Consider the following 19,585-nt stretch of genomic DNA (forward strand, 5'->3'; position numbering starts at 1 on the left):
GGCCCCCTTACCTTGTCCACCTCTCTCCCGCCGCCGGACTCAATCTATCCTCCAACAAGACGCGGTAGGTCTTCATAATTGAAATGACCCACACCGTACACGGAGATGCGGATGCAGCAGGTCACGAATCATTGATATGCGCCACCTGCGACACTGGGGGAAATTGACAAGTTTTCGGGTTAATTATCCTTGGTTGTGTGAATTAGGCCGAGTGGGTAGAGGGCCTAGACGCGGCTCGACATGCGTGGTGTGGCTCCTCTCCGCGTGTACAGTACTCTGGGGGCCATATTTCCTCGGTGCTATTGCATTGACATAGTGACTTGCTCCTCCTCTCCGCTGTTGCCGCGTTTGGATGAACGGCTGTGCCGTCTCAGAAACGGCATGGATCAGTTCCCAAGGAGAACAGACACGATATCTCTAGGATCCTTGTGCCGAGTAGAACGGGAGCGAGAGACGACGGCATGCCGTTTCTCCCCCCACGAGTCAGTTAACCTCGATGGCTTGCAGAATTGCTTGAGCTGTTGAAGAAGCGCCTTGTGGCGCGCTCTCTCTGTTGTGGAAGTCGTTTGAGAATTGAAGCCGGGGAAGGTCGAGAACAAAGAGACACCCTTTCCCGAGCACCAAACGTGAGAAGCGAGGGCGCCATCTTGGAGCCACACTCGGACTCTTGAGCTCGGACTTTCCGCTGGCAGGTTCGTTGGCGGACAAGCGGGAGGAAGGCAGAGAGTAACTTCGGATAGCAAGCAACGATGGGTGTGGGATTTGAGATTTTGCTCTCGACTGCCATCCTGTGAGAATCGTCCCCAGTTTCGTCCAAATTGGGAGCGGTACGGACGTTGGGTGCGGTGGAAGTGCAAAAGGCCCACGGGTGGGAAACTTTATTCGAGTCTTTGTCTTGGAATATCTGCAATGATTGGACGCGTATGCTTGAAGGGAGATGAGGTGGGCGCGGCCTCAGACCTCGCTGACAGATTGCGCATACCCGTGACTGTCCCAATTACGGTAGGGATGAATTCGCGAGTAGTGACCGCATCTTGACACCTCTCACAAAGCATTCCGGCTCGTTGTGTCTCTGGTTCAATTGCTTGCGTTGGTCTTCCCGTCCCGGCCTGGAAGAGCCGCTGGATGAACATTGACGAGATTTTGGAAGAGACCCGCCAGTAGTCCCGATACAGTATGGCCAAGCTCATCATCACCTTGAGTGTGTAATTAACGTGACATCGGGGACCTCAGCAGGCGGGCTTGTAAGCAAGCGGCTTAGTGCGCTGGTTAGTGCTGCCGTGGGCCGCCAGCGCGAGTGAGGGCAAGTCTTTGACCTATGTTGAAGAATCCCTAACTTGATGAAGGCATGTTTACGTCTGTGGCGGCGTGAGCAAAACTATGTCGGGGAGCTGGGAGATAATGCTTTGGAAGTCGGGTAGAGTTCGTAACTTGGCGCGTAAGCAGGGTGCAGAGTGGCAAAGTGCAGGGTAGGAATTGCGACTCGAGTTGACGTACAACCGTAGTATGCCCGATTATCAGGCGAAAGAGAGTGCTAAGATGTGATATCAGGAGAGCTGATAGCCTCTTGGGCACAGATTGTATCGAGTGATATCGGGTGGCATCGACCAATATGTGCCTGTATCGTCCGGTTTATCTTTTATTTTTACCTTTTTGAAGACATGGCATGGAACTTCCCCGATTCTCCAGAGCAGCACCGCGACCGACTGCCTGGGACGTGATGCGTCCTCGTTGGCTTGCTAGTACAGGCACTTTTTGCCGTAATCCGATGTTTACAGTTTGAGCCCCTCTCGTAGCAGGGCATGCCGAAGTCAAAGGAGGAGAAGCATTCTGGTTCCCCTCCTCTCGTGGCTTAGCCCCCGCCCCTCCTCCTCTCGTCGAACCCCCCAAAATGCCGTCCCAAGTGGCAGGACGAGCTATTGAGGCGCCATGTTACACTCTTTGGCGTTGTCTTTGTGCAACTTTGGTACGCACGAAGGCCAAGAGGAGGAAAAGAAAGGATTGCATCAGGTGTGTAACCCAGACCCAGGTTCCTGGAGCAGCGAAGGGAGCGGCGTCGAGGGCGAGACAGAACCGACAACGTGGTGTCCCGGTCGACGGATGATGTTCACAAGGATCTGCACAATCCCGGTTGGTCGAGACGGCCACGGCCCACAATAGCCCACCCGGGGATATGCAGCCAAATCCCCTTTTTTTGACGACATCATACGTGTTTTGCGAATTGATTGATTCTTGCGTCGAACCAGGCGCACTTTGCGACAGACTCAATCTCTTTCAACGCTCGGTTTTTCTTTCTTGTCGAAACCCCTCTCGTGTTCTGGCCCGGCGTAATATAATTGAAATGACTGCGCGTACCGGGCAGTCCCCTGTTGTTCAGGCACGCAAAGCTGGAGGGAGGCCATGGTTCTAGCACCAGTAGGTTGGATGACGTGCCGTTCGGTAATGCTCTGTTCGCGACTACCGCGTGCTGGCATATCAGAGGCCAATTAACGCGACATGTAACGCGGCAGCCATGCCGATAGCAAGCCCAATTGCTGAAGTCGACTCCCCAATTCCTGTCCGCAACCTGCTAAGGATACGGCTGGTTCAGGGTCTCGGCCTTCTCTCGAGGAAACGTGGGCTAGTCGCAGTCCCCCCAGGTTTCACGAGCCACAGAACAAACAGCTGTCCAACGGCGGATAAAATGGCTCAGTGTTTTAGCCATATGGCGACTAAGGCCATTTCCAACGCAAACGTGTTTCCGCTTCATTGCATTTGCTGACCGATACGCAGACGCCCGCGATTGAAAGCTAGGCCACGATGGCGCCCTGCCCACTTGTCGACAGGAACTGAAAGACGCCGGCTGATCGGAGAAATTCGTAGTTGGCGTTGCCTCAACCCTGTCGAACCAGGCGGGCCAGAACTTGCTTGGCCTTTGCGCGCGTGATTTTCCGACGGCGTCAACACCGTCATCGGGAGCGAAAAAAGGGGTTCAATTAGAAGGCCACGAAGTGGTGATGCCGTCGTCACCAGGAGCCGCTAGTGCCTTGACGGGGTTAGGGTTCTCTCATGCGCTGGCGTCTCCATGGCATCGTCAGTTCGGCTCACGACCTGACCGATGCATCTTTAGCGTAGGCTGGTGATTAGTTGCACCAGAGGTGCTTCTCTTGTGCAGAGACTAACGGAAGCACTTGGTTGCAACTGCAACGCTGCCCTAAGAATGATCCGCCGCTATTCCTCGTTGGAGACGCTACAGACAAAGAAGCCGGCTATGTCGAGAGGCTTCGCATCGAGCTTGACCATGTGGGACGGCCTACCCATGGTTGACGGGAGCTTTCAATGGATACACATCTAGGTACGGGAGCGACAGCTAGAACGGCCGGATGCCACCTCAGTGACTTTTCTGATCTCGCCGCATCGTCGGATGGGTGTAGTTGGTCAGCCCATGGAGCAGCAACTAGCTCTCATGACCGCGCGCAGGCCATGAGACTGCTCCGTACCAATCTCTTCTGATATCTGGTAGGCGCTTTCCTGTTCGAGGCAAAGTCTGTTCTGCAGAGCTCTTAGTCGTGCGGACTTTGGTCCCAACGGCGGTGAAGACAAAGACTGTGTGCGACGCAAGGCAGATGGAAACAGGGATGAAGCTGAGGCTTTCATCAGCACGGACAATGTTCGCTGCTTAGTTTGGGTCCCTGTTGGGACGAATGACTCTCCTTGGTAGCTTCAAAAACATCCAAGCAGTTTCACTGGATGCAAACATGATGCTCGTATGTGATTGTGACTGCGTCTCGATCGTGCTTGGATGCCAACCACTCAGGGGTAGGCCCAAGATGGATGGTGCTTGCGTCGCCCTGAGGGGGATGATCATTGTGCAGACGCACACATCCATGACATGAGACTTGACCGCAGCATAGAGGAGAGAAGAAAATGCGACTGAAAAGGGGGAGTGCTGTGGGGATGGAACCTTCATCCGATATGAATCCTGCCGACAGTGTCGCAGTTCTTTGCACCACGACGCCGTACGCGCGGTTTGGCATAGAACAGACTTGTTCGAGCTTTGTGCACAGGCATGATCGATGTCATAATAAGCAGATACTCCGGGGTTGGTGGCCTCGGGCAAGAACTATGATTTGCGTTGCCTTGCATGGTGATCGTTGGCCGCGATGAGCAGTCGCGACAGCAGCCACGGGAAGCGGGGAGACGAAAGGACGGGGAGAACCTTGCCAGGAGTCTGCAATTGCCAACCACTGCACTCGAGATGAAGATATTCCTGCATGCTTAATGAGCAAGTTTCAATGCGCAAGCCCCTCACCATGAAAACTTCTTCCCTCAAGGTGTCTCGGGCTATGATGGCTGGACCATGATGCAAACTCGCGAGCGTCGCTGCCAATTGATAACCACCGTTGAAGACATCTCAGCGGTAGCCGCAGGCCAAGTGCCTCACACACAGAGAGACAAAAGGCCGAACCTATAACTAGATCCATTGTCCTTAAGATAGGTGACAAGCAGCCTGGGGCCCAATAGCCTTGTGAGCTCAGATGTGATTGACCAGCCCGTCAGCTTAGACAAGTGGCTCTGCAGGCGTTGGATTTCTAGAGTAGTACGAATAATAAGGCCAAGGCTGACATTCTCTGGGATGATAAGTCGCCCGCAGCAGGAGTTTGTCATGTGCACCAACTCGAGTCGCTCGATGATTGATGACGCTGATTGGATGAAGTCAGTTTGCCGCTACCCGATTGCGTTCGGTGTGCCAACCATCCTCTGGACGAAGACTGGCCGTCATGAACCGAAATGTTGCGGGCAATCGTCCACCTGTTGCTGGACTTGGCAGCAGCAGAAATTGATGCTCGATCACACATGACAATCATTGTGCTTTTCGGGGCTTTCAACCGAGCTGCAAGTTTCTTCAGAGATCAACATTGCCCACCGCTCGGCCTCTCGCGCTCAAGGGTGGATGTGTGGAGCGCCGAGGTCGATCAATGACAAGCAAGCAAGGCGATCGACAGGGCAAAATATCCCTGAAAATACGGAAGCGCATGCGCTCCTCCAAATTATCGATGAACAGACACGAGTCATTTTCTCTTGATTTTCAACCTACAACACCTCACCGGAGGCGTTGAGAGGATTGCGCGGTTGCAGTGATTTGCGTTGCAACAGTGGCGAGGCGAATGGTCCATATGGTCTACTGGATGAGCTTCAACTGTCGTTGACTCAAGCCTTTCGAAGAAGCAATTGAGGCTGTTTCTGTGAAGCCCTAGAATTCTTCTGCTCAAGTCTCCTGCAGACCGAATGATCGCCAGATAGGGTCTACCATCGCGGCGGATCATCAAGCTAGTCGGCTTTCGTCAGCTTCCCAGCTGTCGGGAGTCCTAGGTGGTGTTCTTTCTTTGCCGCACGCATCGTTTGGCAGTCAGAGCGCCTAGTCCTGTACTCTGTAGTTTGTAATCATTCTTGCGTACACTTTGCACACCGCGCTAGCAGCGAAGCGAAAGGGCTATGCAGGGAATAGTGAGTTTGTGGGGGTGCGGTTGTTAGTGGCCCGCTTGCCCAGAGTCGACCGGATAGCGGAAAGGAGTTGGCTCCTCTCTTGGAGTTTGCGCGATGATACCTAGGAATGCAGTGTGAATGTGAAGGTTGTGTCCGTACGTACTGCGTAGGACGAGGCGGATGATCCAAAAGCGGGTAGCCGAGGGTTAGAAAGACCGCCTTACCTGAGCCACTATCGATCACCTTCTGGGGGTTCGAGGGGTCAGACCGTCGGGGCAGAGGGGTTGTATGGTATCGCGATGGCCCTGTCTGTATCCCATCATGCGGGAGATCAGGCTGTATGCGACATAGCAGGTTGATGGAGGGCACAGCTGAGCGGTGGGCCCCAGGCAGAGGACGATCTTCATGAGCCGGCGTCAGCAGCAAAATTGGCCCACGCCGCTGTATTCGTAGTTGGGGGACATGGGAAATCGACTTTCCCACTCCCGCCGCTCAACTTTGCTCTTTGCCTCCTCGTACCTCCACTTGGGTACTCCGCTGCCGTGGCTCTCGGAGTGTGGCATCTCCGATATTGGCCGTCCGTCGTTGCCGACCCGGATCAATCAGCGAAGCAATCGTGATAGGTGCACCGGCTTTGCAGCGCGCGCTGCAGCCTGGAGCATGCAGCTAGCCAGGCCTCATGGCGGTCCAGTTGTAAGTCATCTCTTGCAGGTACGAACGCCATTGTTATTTTTCTGTGTCGTCTTGCTCACCGCCAACTGTTGTCATCCACAGGAGGAAGATCCGAGAACGATGTTGAACAGTCCATCGCCCGCTGCAATTCCGTACGCATACCGCCTACGCGTTTCTGCTTGGCTTGGGTGCAGGTGCCGCTTTTCGCGGTCGTCTGTTGCCGCAGTGGATGTGCGCAACCTCTAGCCAACTGGCGATGAGTGAAAATAAGCCGCTTTCCGTGGCTCCTCGCCCATGTCCGTTACATAAGGGCATGCACCTCTGTCCCATTTCAATTACAGTGCGAAGCCCAACAATGTGAACACTGTCTGCCGCTGCGACTGCATCAGCTCACGCTAGCGGGAGCAGGGGTATCGTTGCTCTTGTCCGTTGGGGGCTTAAAATTGGCCGTACTTTGCTTGACACTTGCTGGGCTCGCCAGACCCCCCTGAAGGATGCTTGTTCATCGAGGACCACAGCAGCAGGACTGACCGCCTGATGGCCTCATGACTTCATCCACCAGGGGTACCATATGCCATAGTTGCATAATGTCCCTGATGGGCCGGGCTTGCCTTGTCTTGTAAAATTCCCAGAGACATGTGAGACGCGTCGGCTAGAGCATCTTACCAGCGGGGGATCACTTGTTGACGGTCGAATACCTCGATAAAGACGTCTTTCCGGTTTGGTTCCTGGAGCTTGGCAAATGATTCCATGGGCATTAGCGGCGCCTGAAGCATCCCCTTCGTCTTAGCCGCACATACGCCTCGAGGTATTGGGAATAGTCAGGAACATATGTCTCAGACAAGCCTTGAAACTTGCTTTCTAGCCTTCCCGAAAGTGGTTGTCGGCACCTGCTCATTACGGCGGCGATCCTCAAGATGATTCAGTTGCCCAGCCTAAAGGAATGTCTTTTTCGAAGGAGCAGCAAGATACATGGCAGACGACCTTGGCTGTTGCATGGCTGTCAATGTGCATGAAGCTTGCGCTGCCATGCCGTTGGACGAGTCAGTGCAAATGCTCTTTCCTGCTTTGCCGTGAGGAAGCGGTTGAACGACACGCAACTTGATGCTGAAAGCCAAACACGGCGACGGCCATGGCTAGAAAACGAGAGTCTGAAATCAAGGTCGTAATCGGTCGAATAGCGTTGTCGTGCCTTCCTTAGAAGGCCCGGCCTGGAACCAGCGAGAAACCTGGTGTGAGAGGAAAACGTGACCTGTGCGGATGATGGTGCGTCCTGCAAGATTGGTTCCAGCCTCACGAAAAACTCAAAATCCCACCCTTTCCCTTGGGCATCAAATGACAAGAGGCGAGAGACCTCCCGAAATGCAGAGAGCAGCCGAAAGTGACCCCGGTTTTCATCTTATGGTGGGCCCAGAAAATGTGCAAAAATCCTTGCTACCGAAGAAGTCTTGCGATATTGGCTGGGAAGTCCTGCGACGAAGAATTAGAAGAGGGACAGCCATGTCGCGAAAGTGAGGGGCACGGCGACGTGGCAGGGTACGGCAGACGCGAGAGCAGCTGAGGAAAGGTGAAGCATTGATAACATATTAAAGGTTAAAGGGTGTACTTGTAGACAGATGTCAGATGGTTGACATTGACAGTCCAGTGTGCGATGGCAAGTGATTGAAAGAGCAGGGAAGCATAAAATCTTACCCTGCGGCTGCGAAACCAAGAGCGAGCATGACCCTGTCTGATAGACACCAAGCACCTCCAACTTCCGCTGCAACGAACTCGGCATGGCAGGCCGTGGTAGCGTCTGCCCTGAGCCGGCTGTTTTTGATGAGTGTTGTGGTCGATTCGCGAGATGCGTCGTCGGTCCTTGTGCAACGTTTGGACGATTCCAACAGACCGCCTTATTGACGATCCAAGTTCCGATTCGGTCTGTATCTTCCTCGGCCAATTCGCCCAGCTGCCACGGCTGGCTTGACGGCTAGACGGTTCGCCGTGCTCATACGATTGTTGCACAGGGTCAAGCCACTGTCCTTGGTGCGTGGATTGGACCGTGGTCCGTTGCGCTGAACGGCATGGTCTGCACATCAGTGGATACTCCACGTGAGGCAGTATGGCCGGACCGCAGACATCGGGCGCACAAAGTTTTAGCCTGCACGTGGAATGTTGTGGTGAGGTAGCATTTCGAACTCGAAAAGGGACGTGCGAACAAAATCCTAGGTGATGTGAGGAGGGGTAGACAGGCCCCAGAGGACTTCGATAAAATGGTGTCTCGCGACCTGGTCTAGTCTGGTCAGGTCAGGTCAAGCCTGAGCCTGTCAGTGACAGCGCTCGGTCATCCACTGGGCCGGAGAGGAGGGCCACGACTGCATTTTTCAGCGCTGGTCTGGCCGGTACTTTGTGCTGGGCGGTGCGTAGAGTACGAGCCAGCATGTCAAGGCCAAGACACGCAGCAGGGGTGTCTGGCAGGCCGCCGGCGACGGAGGCGACGACATGGCGAGTGACAAAAGGGCGGCAATGAAGGTGGCCAACCAGCACTCAATGGCATGGATAGTACCCGTAGGCAAAGGGCAGAAAGGCTGCCGTCGTCGCTGCTCAACTGCTGCAGGCTTCAGGCAATGGAATCATCGCATGGGTAATGCGGTCAGAAACTTTGGGTCTGATGACCGTGTCTTGCTTGTCGTTCCGAGGTATCCGCGCAATCTCAATCCTTTCTCGTGTTCCTCGTTCCCTGGGATTCGTGGCCTAATGCGGTCCTATCCTGTCAAAATTTCGTGTGTTGCCGCCGCCATTCGTATCGGTGTGCAATGTACACGGGCAACAAGAGGGAGTCACAATATTTGCCAATGCTGGGCCGCTCGGCCAATGACGGCAATGCAGTGCCGCATTCGGAGCGACAACTCGATTTTTCGAATTCATGGATGGGTGACCGATGCAAGAAGATGAAATCGGCGGAATTTGGAGGGACATGAGGTTCATGGCCGGCTGCAGCAGGTCGTTGGGAGTGTGCATTGGCCGAAAGTTGCTTCGCCCTAGTCGATGGCGGCACCACCAACTGAGGGAGGATTAATGAGAATGACATGAACATGGGACGACGTGAGGGTGATGTGATACCAGTGACCGTTGAAATGGTGACGGCTGGAAGCGGGAAGCAAGATTGGCGGGGGCCTGCTGCTCATTGACAATCACTTGTCGTTTGTGGTGTGCTCGCACGGGTGCCCGTAAAGGTGTGTGTGTACTAGTACAAGACATTTTGTTTGGCCAGTCGTTGGTGTTGCAGTGTTGTAGGTGGCTGAAGCCGACCAGGCGAGTCGTTACCGACAGCAGCGCGGGTTTGCAGGTCGGTGTGGCACGTCTTCGTCGAGGACGGAGTAGCCTGTAGCATGACGGTGTTGAGCTTGATGTTCGTGTGTTGTCGGGATGCTAGCCGCCGGCCATGCCAAGGCATGCTTCTCGTGGCTTGTCTGCCCCCAAATCCTTCAGGATGAGTGACTGAACGGACTAGCGTCCTTGTCATTCAGGGTTTGATGTGTGGTGGTGCGACTGCCCAAGGTGTTGGGTATGGAGGGCTGTCGTTGGAACAAACAATTGGCGATGGCGGCGCTACTCGTCTCAAGGATGGACCGGCGGTAGATGAACAGCCAGCCAGCCAGGCCTGTAGGTGCGAGGTCAAGTCGGGATAAGGTGTTCGCCCGTTTGCATGGCACTGCTCTTCTGTGTGTGCGTGTGTTGGTTTGGGTTCCTCGGAGGCGGCCAACTGAAAGACAAGACCAGACACTGTGCCCCTCCGGGGCATTAACGCTTGTTTAGTCGATTCCCAGCGGCTTGGGTCGCTTGAGATCTGTCGACGCCCTAACCTTCGCGACAGATCACTCTAGCAGCGGGCTGCGTTTCTTGGTGAACCCCCAAACCAGGGTGTCGGGACTTGCTTAGTTTGTTCGAGAATAGCCGTAGATTGGTCCTGAACTATTCGGATAGCCCTAAGGCACGTTGGAGGCGGTTCCTGGCATTGGCTTTGGCTCATATGCAGTACCTCGTGCTGAGGCCTGAACCAGGCTAGAAAGCCGTCGTTGTCGGTACTCGGACGACCGACCACACTGCTTCGACGAGGCTGTCGCCTGTAGACTGTGAGGGGTGTCGGAAGGTGGGAGCAGTAGGAGAGGAGCAGCGGCGGCGGCCGCCGCCATCTGGGCATCAGCGTGCCCGTTCGCCGTGGACTGCGGGCCGTGGAGCGTAGATGTGACGCATGCAAATGCTTGCAGGGCTCCGGGGGAATCGCATCGTAAGCTGTCGGACACCGACCGACTCGGCCGTGAACTTGAGCGGTGAGAACAGGGTACGGTCCCATCAAGCAGGGAGTTGTCCAACACGGCCGACACATTTGCAATATCAGTCAGACTCGGCTCGACACGGCTCGACAGGCCACATTGACACGCATGCGGGCTGCGCGATGGCAGGTGGCGGATTGAGGCTCCATGTTCTAATGTGGCAACCAGTGCGGGATTGAACAGAGGAGAGAAAAAAATTGCAGTCGTCGTGGCGGAATTTCACCGAGGTCCTGCCATTTGAACGCCGAGAGAGAAAAGACATGCTTCCCATCGGCATCGACAGTCCAGCATAGCAGGCGGAAGCGGCCGTACAAGTCCGCATCGTGCTCCGTGCTTGCACCTTCTCCGACAATGTCCAGCTGAGGAAGGGACACCGCGCCGCAGCCCACCCAAGGGAGGATGAAAGGTACTCCGTACGCCACTGCCTGCTTCTGCAGTACTTGTACTCAGGTAGTGGTACAGACGCATTGCGAAGCAAAGGGCGCGGACGACATCGTTAGACGGCGGCCTGGCCATGTGCCAGGACTTTTGCCCCGGTGCTGCCGCAGGTACTTTTGAACCAGAGCACGGAGTACAGTACTTCGCTCTCGATACAATCCCCCAAGGTTGGTTGCTGGTCGGCTGAGAGCTGGCCTAGGTGGCTCGCAGATGCTCAGCGGCCCTTTCCGGCGGTCGTGCCACTGCCTTGTCTTCGCTTCGTCCACCTTCACCGTCACCGTCACCGTCAACGTCGCTATCGCGTCGCCGTCGCCGATGGCCGCCGATTCCAATGTCATTTACCAGGCAAGGTGTTCGATCGTCCCTCATCACTCTCGGACACTCCCTCCCTGTTTGCCTCGGCTCTCGAGCGCAATCCAAATTTTCGCGGGACCCAGTGCGCGCGCGTGTCTGATATGACTGAGCGAGAGAGCCCGCCATTGAATACCCGTGTCGATTCGCAACTCCGCATGCATCTGCATTGCGGAACCCAGAAGTGCCCGCAGCCCACCCTCGCAGGGCAAATTAGCCTGAGCGGAGCAGCCATCGTCGGGCAGGGTTGCAGGCTGTCACAATTAAGCGAGGGGTACGCAAAAGAAAGAACACCTCCCCTCCTCCCCCCCTGGCCATCGCAGCGCTCCAGCCCTCTGGAATTTCTCTGAAGCACCAGTGAATAGCAAATTGCTAGGTGTTCGCTGATCAGGCTTGGGAAATATGGTTGCGACAAATACAAAGAGAGACACTTGCAAGAGAAGTGCTATCCTTAGCGGATCCGGGCGGCACAGCATTGGACCTGAGCACCTGGGCCAGCACGCCAGTAGGAGAAGGGGACGTTGGTAACGCAGGGCAGAGCTGGGCGCTGGAGCATCTTCCTAGCTTCGACCTCGACTTAAGTTGCAAGGAACCCAAGTGAAGCTGCCTAGAACTTTGGGCCCTACCCCTACCATTCTCACCATCACCTTTGGCCACCCTGAGCCACACCTTCGACCTTCGGGTTTGATCTTGGGTCCCCGGCCCCCGGCCCCCGGCCCCCGGCCTCGCGTCTGGCTCGGTATTCCTAGTAAATCCGCCCCCGGCAGATCTCAGCTGGGACATGTCGACGTGGAGGTGTGGCCCGTCCGCCGTAGTCGAGGTGCCCGACGACAGGGAACAGGAGGAAATCCCATTTAAAAATCGAAGGAGCGGATGCCGCTACAGCCTCTTCCAGTTAGTCCCGCCCATTTCTCATCCCCGAGGCTATTTTCTGAATTCTGATGCTCTCCAGGAAACCCACCGTCAACCAAATTGGAGACAACAGGGTGTCAACCTCCTGGCATTCCGCCGTCAAGATTTCTACCTGTGGTTGGTACAGACGGTACAGCACAGATGCTCAGCGCCTTCGAATCCCCGTGTGCACCTATGTATCTTGTTGAGATACGATTTCTTCCAGGTCGGTACGCCGCAGCAGCTCCCATCGAGATTCGAAGCGAGCACTCCACGGCTTTCGGCAAATCGATTGCAATTACGCGCTCGCAACTGCAGTCGTTCCCTACAAGATCGACACTCTAAGATCTCTGTAATCATTAGAGGCACGGTAACGTTCGGTCCTGTGCGAGGCAGGGTAAGGCAACTTGACCACCCCCTTGCCACTACTGCTGGACACGCAACTCCTCTCTTAATTGCGAGCTCAGGCAACGGCGGTCCTTCATATCTAGTCATTTGTGATGTCCCAGTAGCCTGTGCGTCAGAGAGAGCGGCGCGTCGCGTCTCGACGTTGATAGTGGTGGTAAGCGGCAATGACAAACTCGAGACAAGATAAGACGAGCCGGCGTCAGTGTCCCTGTCTGCGCTCGCGCCCGCCCCTAGCTCGAGTATTCGTTTGACAAGTCGAACTTGCGGGGGAAACGCTAAGGTAGGCCCCGAACCTCTTGTGGGTGACAGGGACAAGCACAACATCAGACAGTGTCAGGAGACACGTGCAGAGACATCTTGGTTCCCTACACTTTCAGGGGAAAAGCAGCCTTCGACAAGACTCAAGTCGCGTAGGAGTCCCCAACGATGGGTGGTCTGCTCAGGTCTGTCCTTACCCATCCTCATCTTCATCTCGGAGATGTGACAGCGCAATATGTGCTCTCAGAAAGGGAGGGGTCGTAGTATGGGTATTCGTAGGTAAGTCTGCACCTAGGACTGTTGGCGATGAACGGCCAGCTTCTGTTCTCTTCCTGTGGCCTCCCGGTTGTCTTGACATCGAACACTCCGCCACACGGGCGTTGAACCATCCGATAATTGTCGAGGGGGACGGGAAGCAAAGACGGTTAGAGGAGGAGAGGGCTTTCGTCCCATGAGTGGCTATTCTTGTCTTGACTCCGTCTGTCGTCGCAGCTCAGGAAACGAATGTTTTAGGTCCACCTAGAGACAGAACAGAACAAGTGTATGTGGTTAGGAAACCGGCGAACCCCTAAACATCGTAGTGGCAGGGCGATCTCAAGGTCAGAGAGTTTAGACCACCGTTTGATCCCAAGCCCTGGGCCAAATTAACCTTCGAGACGCCAGCAAGATCCCCAAAGGCTTGATAAACGCCCCTGCGTCGAGTCGTAGTAGGGCATCTCGTGTTTTGCGTGGTCCTCGTATCGCAATCGGCGGCACCGCTTCGGTTGTCTGGTAGATGTCGTCTCGAAGGCGATGACAAGCCCCCAAGTATGATGCCATAGCATTCGTACAAAGCAGACAAGGAGACACGGGTCGGAGTGTCTGTCGCGGTCCAAAGGACATGGACAAAAGGTCAAAGCCCACAGCACAAAACACAGACCATAGCCCACTGGAACCCACTCGTTGTATCGCGTCGTACAATCTCTGTCGCGGGCGGAGAATATTTTGGTAGCAGAGCCCCGTTCGTCACGCCCGTCGGAGCTAGTGTTGTGCTCAACGCGCGGGCTCAGAAGTCCCCGAGGAGCCTATGCTCTTTTGGTCCACTGGGATCGACTCCAGCGCAAGCATTCCTTCGACTCCGCCCGAGTCAGGGTCCCACACTCGGGGAGTCTAGATCGCGGGCACCACACGGCAAGTCCCTCTTTGCTGTGTTACCCCCCTTGGCCGGCACCATGAGAAGAGGCGGGATTTGCTTCTTTGTTTCTTGTCTCTTGACGTTGTTGTGGCTGTCGTCGGAAGAGGACTCGGGATCGACGGGGGTTTCGAGACACGGGGCAGTGCTTTTGGATGGGCAGGTACCGTAATCCGGAAGTGCCAATGGCAATTGGCATTCCTTGACTGCCGCGCCGAGACGGTCCCGATGTTGGCGTTGACTGTTCCGACTGAATGATGGTGATCACTGACAGCTGCACGACGGTATTTGGGACTTGCACAAGGCGAGGAACTAGTCGGCTTGCTGGCCTAGGGAAGAGTTGTAAGTAGTCAGCAGCATGCACGTACGAATAAGGTACACCCCACGCGCGCAAGACAGGCCTCACCTGCAACCTGGGACCTAGTTTCCCTAGCCCTGGGGCTCCTCGGCTTGTCGTCGTCGGCCTTGCAGACAGACAGGTTGGGCGTGCAAGTGGTGATTGGTGGTGATAGTGCGTCGATGCTTGAAGTTTGGGGGCTTGAAGCTGCTACGCAGTACTCCTGGTCCTGCAACTGCAACTGCCAATGCAATGGCAACCGAGCATCTCGACGATCGACATGGGCTTCTGCTCTCAGTGGCCAGTGACGGATGGAAGAATCGGCACATCAAACCCCCCTCCCAAGACTCGAAGCCAAGACGAGGCAAGGTGCAGGGGATCATCAGTCTTCACCTTGCATTGCTACAGCTGGTTCGCCGATGCAATGGGAAAAAAGAGAGTGGGTCGGCGACAGGCATCCCACCTCATCATTGAACAGGCTAGCGCCAAAAAAGACGCAGATCTCTGTTCTCTGGGGCCTGGGCTCTCCCGCCCCACTTTCATATCCCAGCAACACCCACGACTGGATGGAGACACTCAAGGGAAAGAACAAGGGCCCATTTCGTACCTCCCTGGTCGAGCGCCTTCCATTCGAGGGGAGAGAGAGAGAGACCGAGGGGCAGACTCAGAGAGACAGGATGAAGGCAGCTGCCTTCCACCACCACTTCACTGACACCTGCTGATGGGTATCCCAACGAACACGCACAGTGCCGCATCAGTGTGGTTCTGCGCGCATCTCCATCTCTCTCTCTCCATCCTGGGTAGGTACGTGGTACTTTGCAGGCAGGTGCGGTGCCCGCCCGGCCAGAGCACGACCCAACCAATACACACCGGATCCGATATTCACACTTGCCTTGCTGTGCGAGGGGGGGTTCCAGCAGCAGTGCTCCGCTCCAGTTGAGCGCCCCAGTGCTTCCATTGCCAATTCTTCTCTGTTTCTTCCATGAGACGTGACCACCCATGAGATGCAGGTCAAAGTGGATTGAATCTCACATCACATCTCGCTGCTCGCCGGACTCAGCTCATACGGTCGCAGTGCAGTCCCACACCGCCCACCAGACCATTGGCAATCGACCATGGCTATTCCTTTCCCTTGCGTTCAGCAGGATTGGCAACAACGTCCTCAGGCCTGTCTACCGCTGGGCCGGCTGGTGGTTTGGGGTGCTGTTCCACGAGGAGCGGCAACTCCCATGGAAACCCAAAGTCAGGGAACCCTATACCAACAGCACGTATTTGCGCCGTCCGCCGTCCCGTTGTACCGCCGTACCGCCATACTCCCAGACCTCCCTATCTGCACGGCGTACCACCACAATGTCACCAAATGTCGACAGAGAGGGGCCAGAGGGAAGGCGGGAAGGGCACAAAAAAAACACAGGAATCCACTTGCGGTGCGCTTTCCCTCAGCTCCGCGGCCGCGGTTATCTGGCCCTGGACCTTGTCTGCGCTTGCTTGTCCTAACCTCCAGGCTCCGGCCCTCAGCTCTGGGCTCCAACATCTCCGGCCTTCCAGCTCCCAACCCTCTCCCGTTCTCTTCTCCCTCCTCGCACGGTACCGAGGCACACGCTACCCTCCGTTTCCCTGAGCCCACGCTCCCGTTCCGCGGCGCGGCCAACCATCTCCTATTTGGGGTCTAACTCCTTTTCTCGCAACGAGCCCTACCTTGCATTGCAGCGAGGATGGCCTTACCCGTCCATCTCATTCTCCAGACTCCAGGTTTCCTATGCAAGACGCTGCGGCGGCCGTGTGCTGGTCCCTTACCTCGCTTCCTTGGCGCTACGCATAATTGACCCCTCCCAGAACTTCGGTAGACATTCGGTGTACGGGGAACATGCCAAAGTATCGACACCATGACGGTCCGCTTCACTCACCTCCACCTGTACGTACAACCTGCCATGCGGCCTGCGCCTCGTACAACCAGCAAGAAGACAGAGACGTAGTCTCTTAAAAGCAAGGCCAAGACCTCGACCAAGACCTGGAGTTCGCCGTCTTTAGGGAATGACACGCATTCGGAGGTGCAGCGACACTGCCAACAGACCCAGCATTAGGTCGTGCAGCATCCAGTTCGGCATGTCGTCGTGTCTGGCTATCTGAACCGCGGGCACATGTCTTGGGTGTGTGTGCGAATGTCGTGTCGGCCACTCAGAAGGCTTGCCACGTCCTCCATCCGTCACCCACACCCCTCGCCGCCACAATTTGGTGATTCCCACCGCTGGGGACCTCGACCGTAGAAATCCCAAAGGTTGTGCCGCAGGGGGCAGGGGTCTGTCCCTGGGGCAGCTTATGTTGCTGTTCTGCCGCGATTGCTCATCTTTCGCATTGGACTGCACTGGTCGACGACCCGCTGCGCGGCTTTTGCTCGCTCACCTGCACCTCCTTGCCATCATATTTGTGCCAAAATAACGAGAGCCAGGATCAGCCCCGATCCGCCATCTATCCTCGGCATCCATGGACAATTCATCACCAATCTTTTCCTCTCCTCTCTTTGCCTGGTTACGGTCTCAAGAAGAGGGGCAGAGGAACAAAGTGGAGGGGCGGTCTCAACCATCATTCCTCGATTGAGAATGGGAAATCCAAATACCACAAATCCACACCGGCCGCCCAGTTATGTACAGCCATCGATCTAATCCACACCATGGTGATATCCTGGAAACATCATCGATCACTTATAATCCACCAGGTACGGGACTTTTACCAAAGGTGTTGCACCCACGGATAATCTGCCTCTTCTTTGTTTCGTCATGTCACCAACCCACGAGTCAAGACGGCGGATCCGGAATCGGGCGGTTCCTACAGCTCTACGGAATTCCGATCTTCAGCTCCAAAGGCGGAGGTGAGGGAGGGATGCGAAAAAGAAGCTTTTATTTTTTCTTGTGCTTCCAGCAGGTGTGGATTTCTCGCAATTCCCGTGCCGTCGGACAGCGGGAATAACGAGGCCTGCCACCGCCGCGTACAATTCCTTCTTCACCTATTGTCATCGACTTGATGACTCGACCTGACTTGAAGATTTCCAAGAACATGCCATTGGACAAAGGTCGTCAGAGTCAAGTCAGATAAGTTGAGTACAGCCCACCCCTTTGCTCGGCCACGCCCCTTGCCGTGCGGCCTTTGGAGACTCGACAATTGTAGGTGAGTAATGATATTACTACGGCAGTTGCAGTCGATAAGCATTACCAGCGGCAGGACGCAGAGCATAGCAAATCTCCCAGTATCTACGAGCATCCTGGGAGGTCAGGTGTAAGAGGTATGCAATATGTAATATTCAAGTGGAAAAACAAAACAAATTGGGCAGAATTCAAAGACAAGACAGATTTTGCTCCAACTTCTAAGGCCCCAAGTCCCCATCGGGAAAAATAAATCTGACACGCGACGCGGCAACCAATTTCTTCGCTTTGTCAGGAAATGACCAAGCAAGAGAAGGTATTCCTTGGAAGTGGCTTTGGGTTCTTGTGGTCATTTTATTGATTCATCCGTTGAACCAGGTCATTCCATTTCATTTCACTCGCAGCTGTGGTAGATATCCAGCTCGGACACGATGAGAAAGCCATGACCGAAAAAGACGAGTAGACCTCATCATGGCTTTTTCAACAATCGTTCAAAGGGCATTCTTGGGTGGTTTGATACCTTGGCTTTTCATGTTGGATGGCGTGGTTGAGGCACCAGCCACTGGGAATTCCATTCGGTCTAGCGCCGGCATCGACGCCCGCCAAGCATGGACACCTCGCGGTCCCGTGGACCATAGCAGTAACACATCATCGTCACCATCATCATCGCAGGCTTCTTAGCGTGGCGGCGTCAACAGCCCGCGACTGCCATACAGTGCACGGAGCCGGACGACTCAAAGGGAAGGAAGCACCAGCTGCCGCCTGCCACCTGCCTGCCACCTCTGGCAGAATATGGGTGATGCCCCTGCCGCGCTGATTGCTAGCTGCCGCAGGAAGTCGGTACGTATTTCCGATTGGCATGGAAGGAACTTCCTCCACGCCAAGGAAAAGTTGGTACCTGAGGAGGTCTCTTTTTTTTTTTTTTTTTTTTTTTTCCCTCTCTCGCTCAACCTGCCATCAACCATCAGCCACAAGACGCACCCCCCTCCTCTTGGATCCTTGGAGACCCCCCGGCCAGCAGATCCTGGCAAGCAGCATCAACCCATCCAGCCAGCAGCTGCCGGAGCAGAGCTCTGTGCTCAGGTAGGCTCTGGACTCGCACGCACGAGGGGAGTAAATTTACACCCGCCGCCTGGCTGCATCGGGGAGCGCCTCCTGCCGCCCAAGCTTTGCGTGGGAATCGGTACGTATCTACTCATATCAACATTTCAGGTACATTCAATTCAATCTTCCTTCACGCGCACTTCACAGGGTGCTCATCTTTTCTACATGTCCTCGTCACCTCTCAGATCAATTGCCTCGAGAACGACACCTGCGGTACATCCCATGCCTACGTGAGCCATCATCCGATACGTACCTCCCTTGAGCTGAGGCACTTTCTCTCCCCCCTCGCTTCTTTACACGCCTCACACTTTATGAAAGGAAAGCGCAAATAGCAGCGAGAATTCAAACTGAGAGTGAGGACGTTTTGCGGTAGAGGTAGAGAAAAGCAGGGCAGGAGGGGCCAAAAAAAAAAAACACCCACGGGCTTCCTGCTTTCACTCCTCCCCCTGGGCCGGTCCGCGTAGTCGTCGTCGTCTTCCATCTGCCACCCATCAGACGGAGACAGGAAGACGGGGCTCGCTGCGCAGACTCGGCGGCCATCATCGTAGCCCCTTCCCTGCTCTCGAGTATCTCATCTCGCAGAAAGTGACAGGGGGAAAAGAGAGGGAGAGTGAGAGAGAGGCATACGACGCACCAGACCACTTAGGCACGGCAGCAACGGCCATCACCCTTCCTGCCTTCCCATTTGCATGTTCGTAGTTCCGCCTTCACCTAAGAAATACAGGCAGACAAGAGGACCACAGGGCAAGCTCCTCCTCTTCCGTGGTTTTTTTTTTTCGACTATCCCGTACACTACTCTAATTCTCATCCCTCACCCACTTCGAGGCTGGGTCTTTCTCAACATCCCCTCTTCCTTCCCGCACACTCTCCTCGTCCGTGGGCTAAGGCATTCCTTGACCCTCCTCTCCACGTCCAGGTCACGACTCCAGGAGTCCAGGTTCATCCTGCTGCTTTTTCACATTCGCACCTACCTACCACCCCTCCTCTCCCGAGTCCCCTCCATCTCTGGCGACTCCCTTTCCCCTCGCGCAGG

The 19,585-nt window shown here is 55.3% G+C and overlaps 3 protein-coding genes across 3 annotated transcripts; all 3 read left to right on the forward strand.

Moving 5' to 3' along the window:
* Positions 1 to 7,981: 7,981 nt before the first annotated feature.
* Positions 7,982 to 8,306, forward strand: CGGC5_v001930 (uncharacterized protein; the record flags this gene model as incomplete). The annotated part of the gene is made up of 2 exons (XM_066150898.1): positions 7,982 to 8,056; positions 8,145 to 8,306. 2 exons carry the CDS (start codon positions 7,982 to 7,984, stop codon positions 8,304 to 8,306), a joined length of 237 nt encoding a protein of 78 aa, XP_066009782.1.
* Positions 8,307 to 12,024: 3,718 nt separating this feature from the next.
* CGGC5_v001931 (uncharacterized protein) lies at positions 12,025 to 12,479 on the forward strand (the record flags this gene model as incomplete). Its single annotated transcript, XM_066150899.1, has 3 exons — positions 12,025 to 12,137; positions 12,196 to 12,272; positions 12,361 to 12,479. 3 exons carry the CDS (start codon positions 12,025 to 12,027, stop codon positions 12,477 to 12,479), a joined length of 309 nt encoding a protein of 102 aa, XP_066009680.1.
* A 4,500-nt stretch (positions 12,480 to 16,979) lies between these two features.
* On the forward strand, positions 16,980 to 17,701 carry CGGC5_v001932 (uncharacterized protein; the record flags this gene model as incomplete). Its single annotated transcript, XM_066150900.1, has 5 exons — positions 16,980 to 17,024; positions 17,109 to 17,177; positions 17,413 to 17,473; positions 17,535 to 17,588; positions 17,655 to 17,701. 5 exons carry the CDS (start codon positions 16,980 to 16,982, stop codon positions 17,699 to 17,701), a joined length of 276 nt encoding a protein of 91 aa, XP_066009681.1.
* Positions 17,702 to 19,585: the final 1,884 nt, after the last annotated feature.

The sequence above is a fragment of the Colletotrichum fructicola genome (genome assembly GCF_000319635.2).
Source record: "Colletotrichum fructicola Nara gc5 chromosome Unknown KSG_Nara_v1_contig01, whole genome shotgun sequence".
Taxonomy (NCBI): domain Eukaryota; kingdom Fungi; phylum Ascomycota; class Sordariomycetes; order Glomerellales; family Glomerellaceae; genus Colletotrichum; species Colletotrichum fructicola.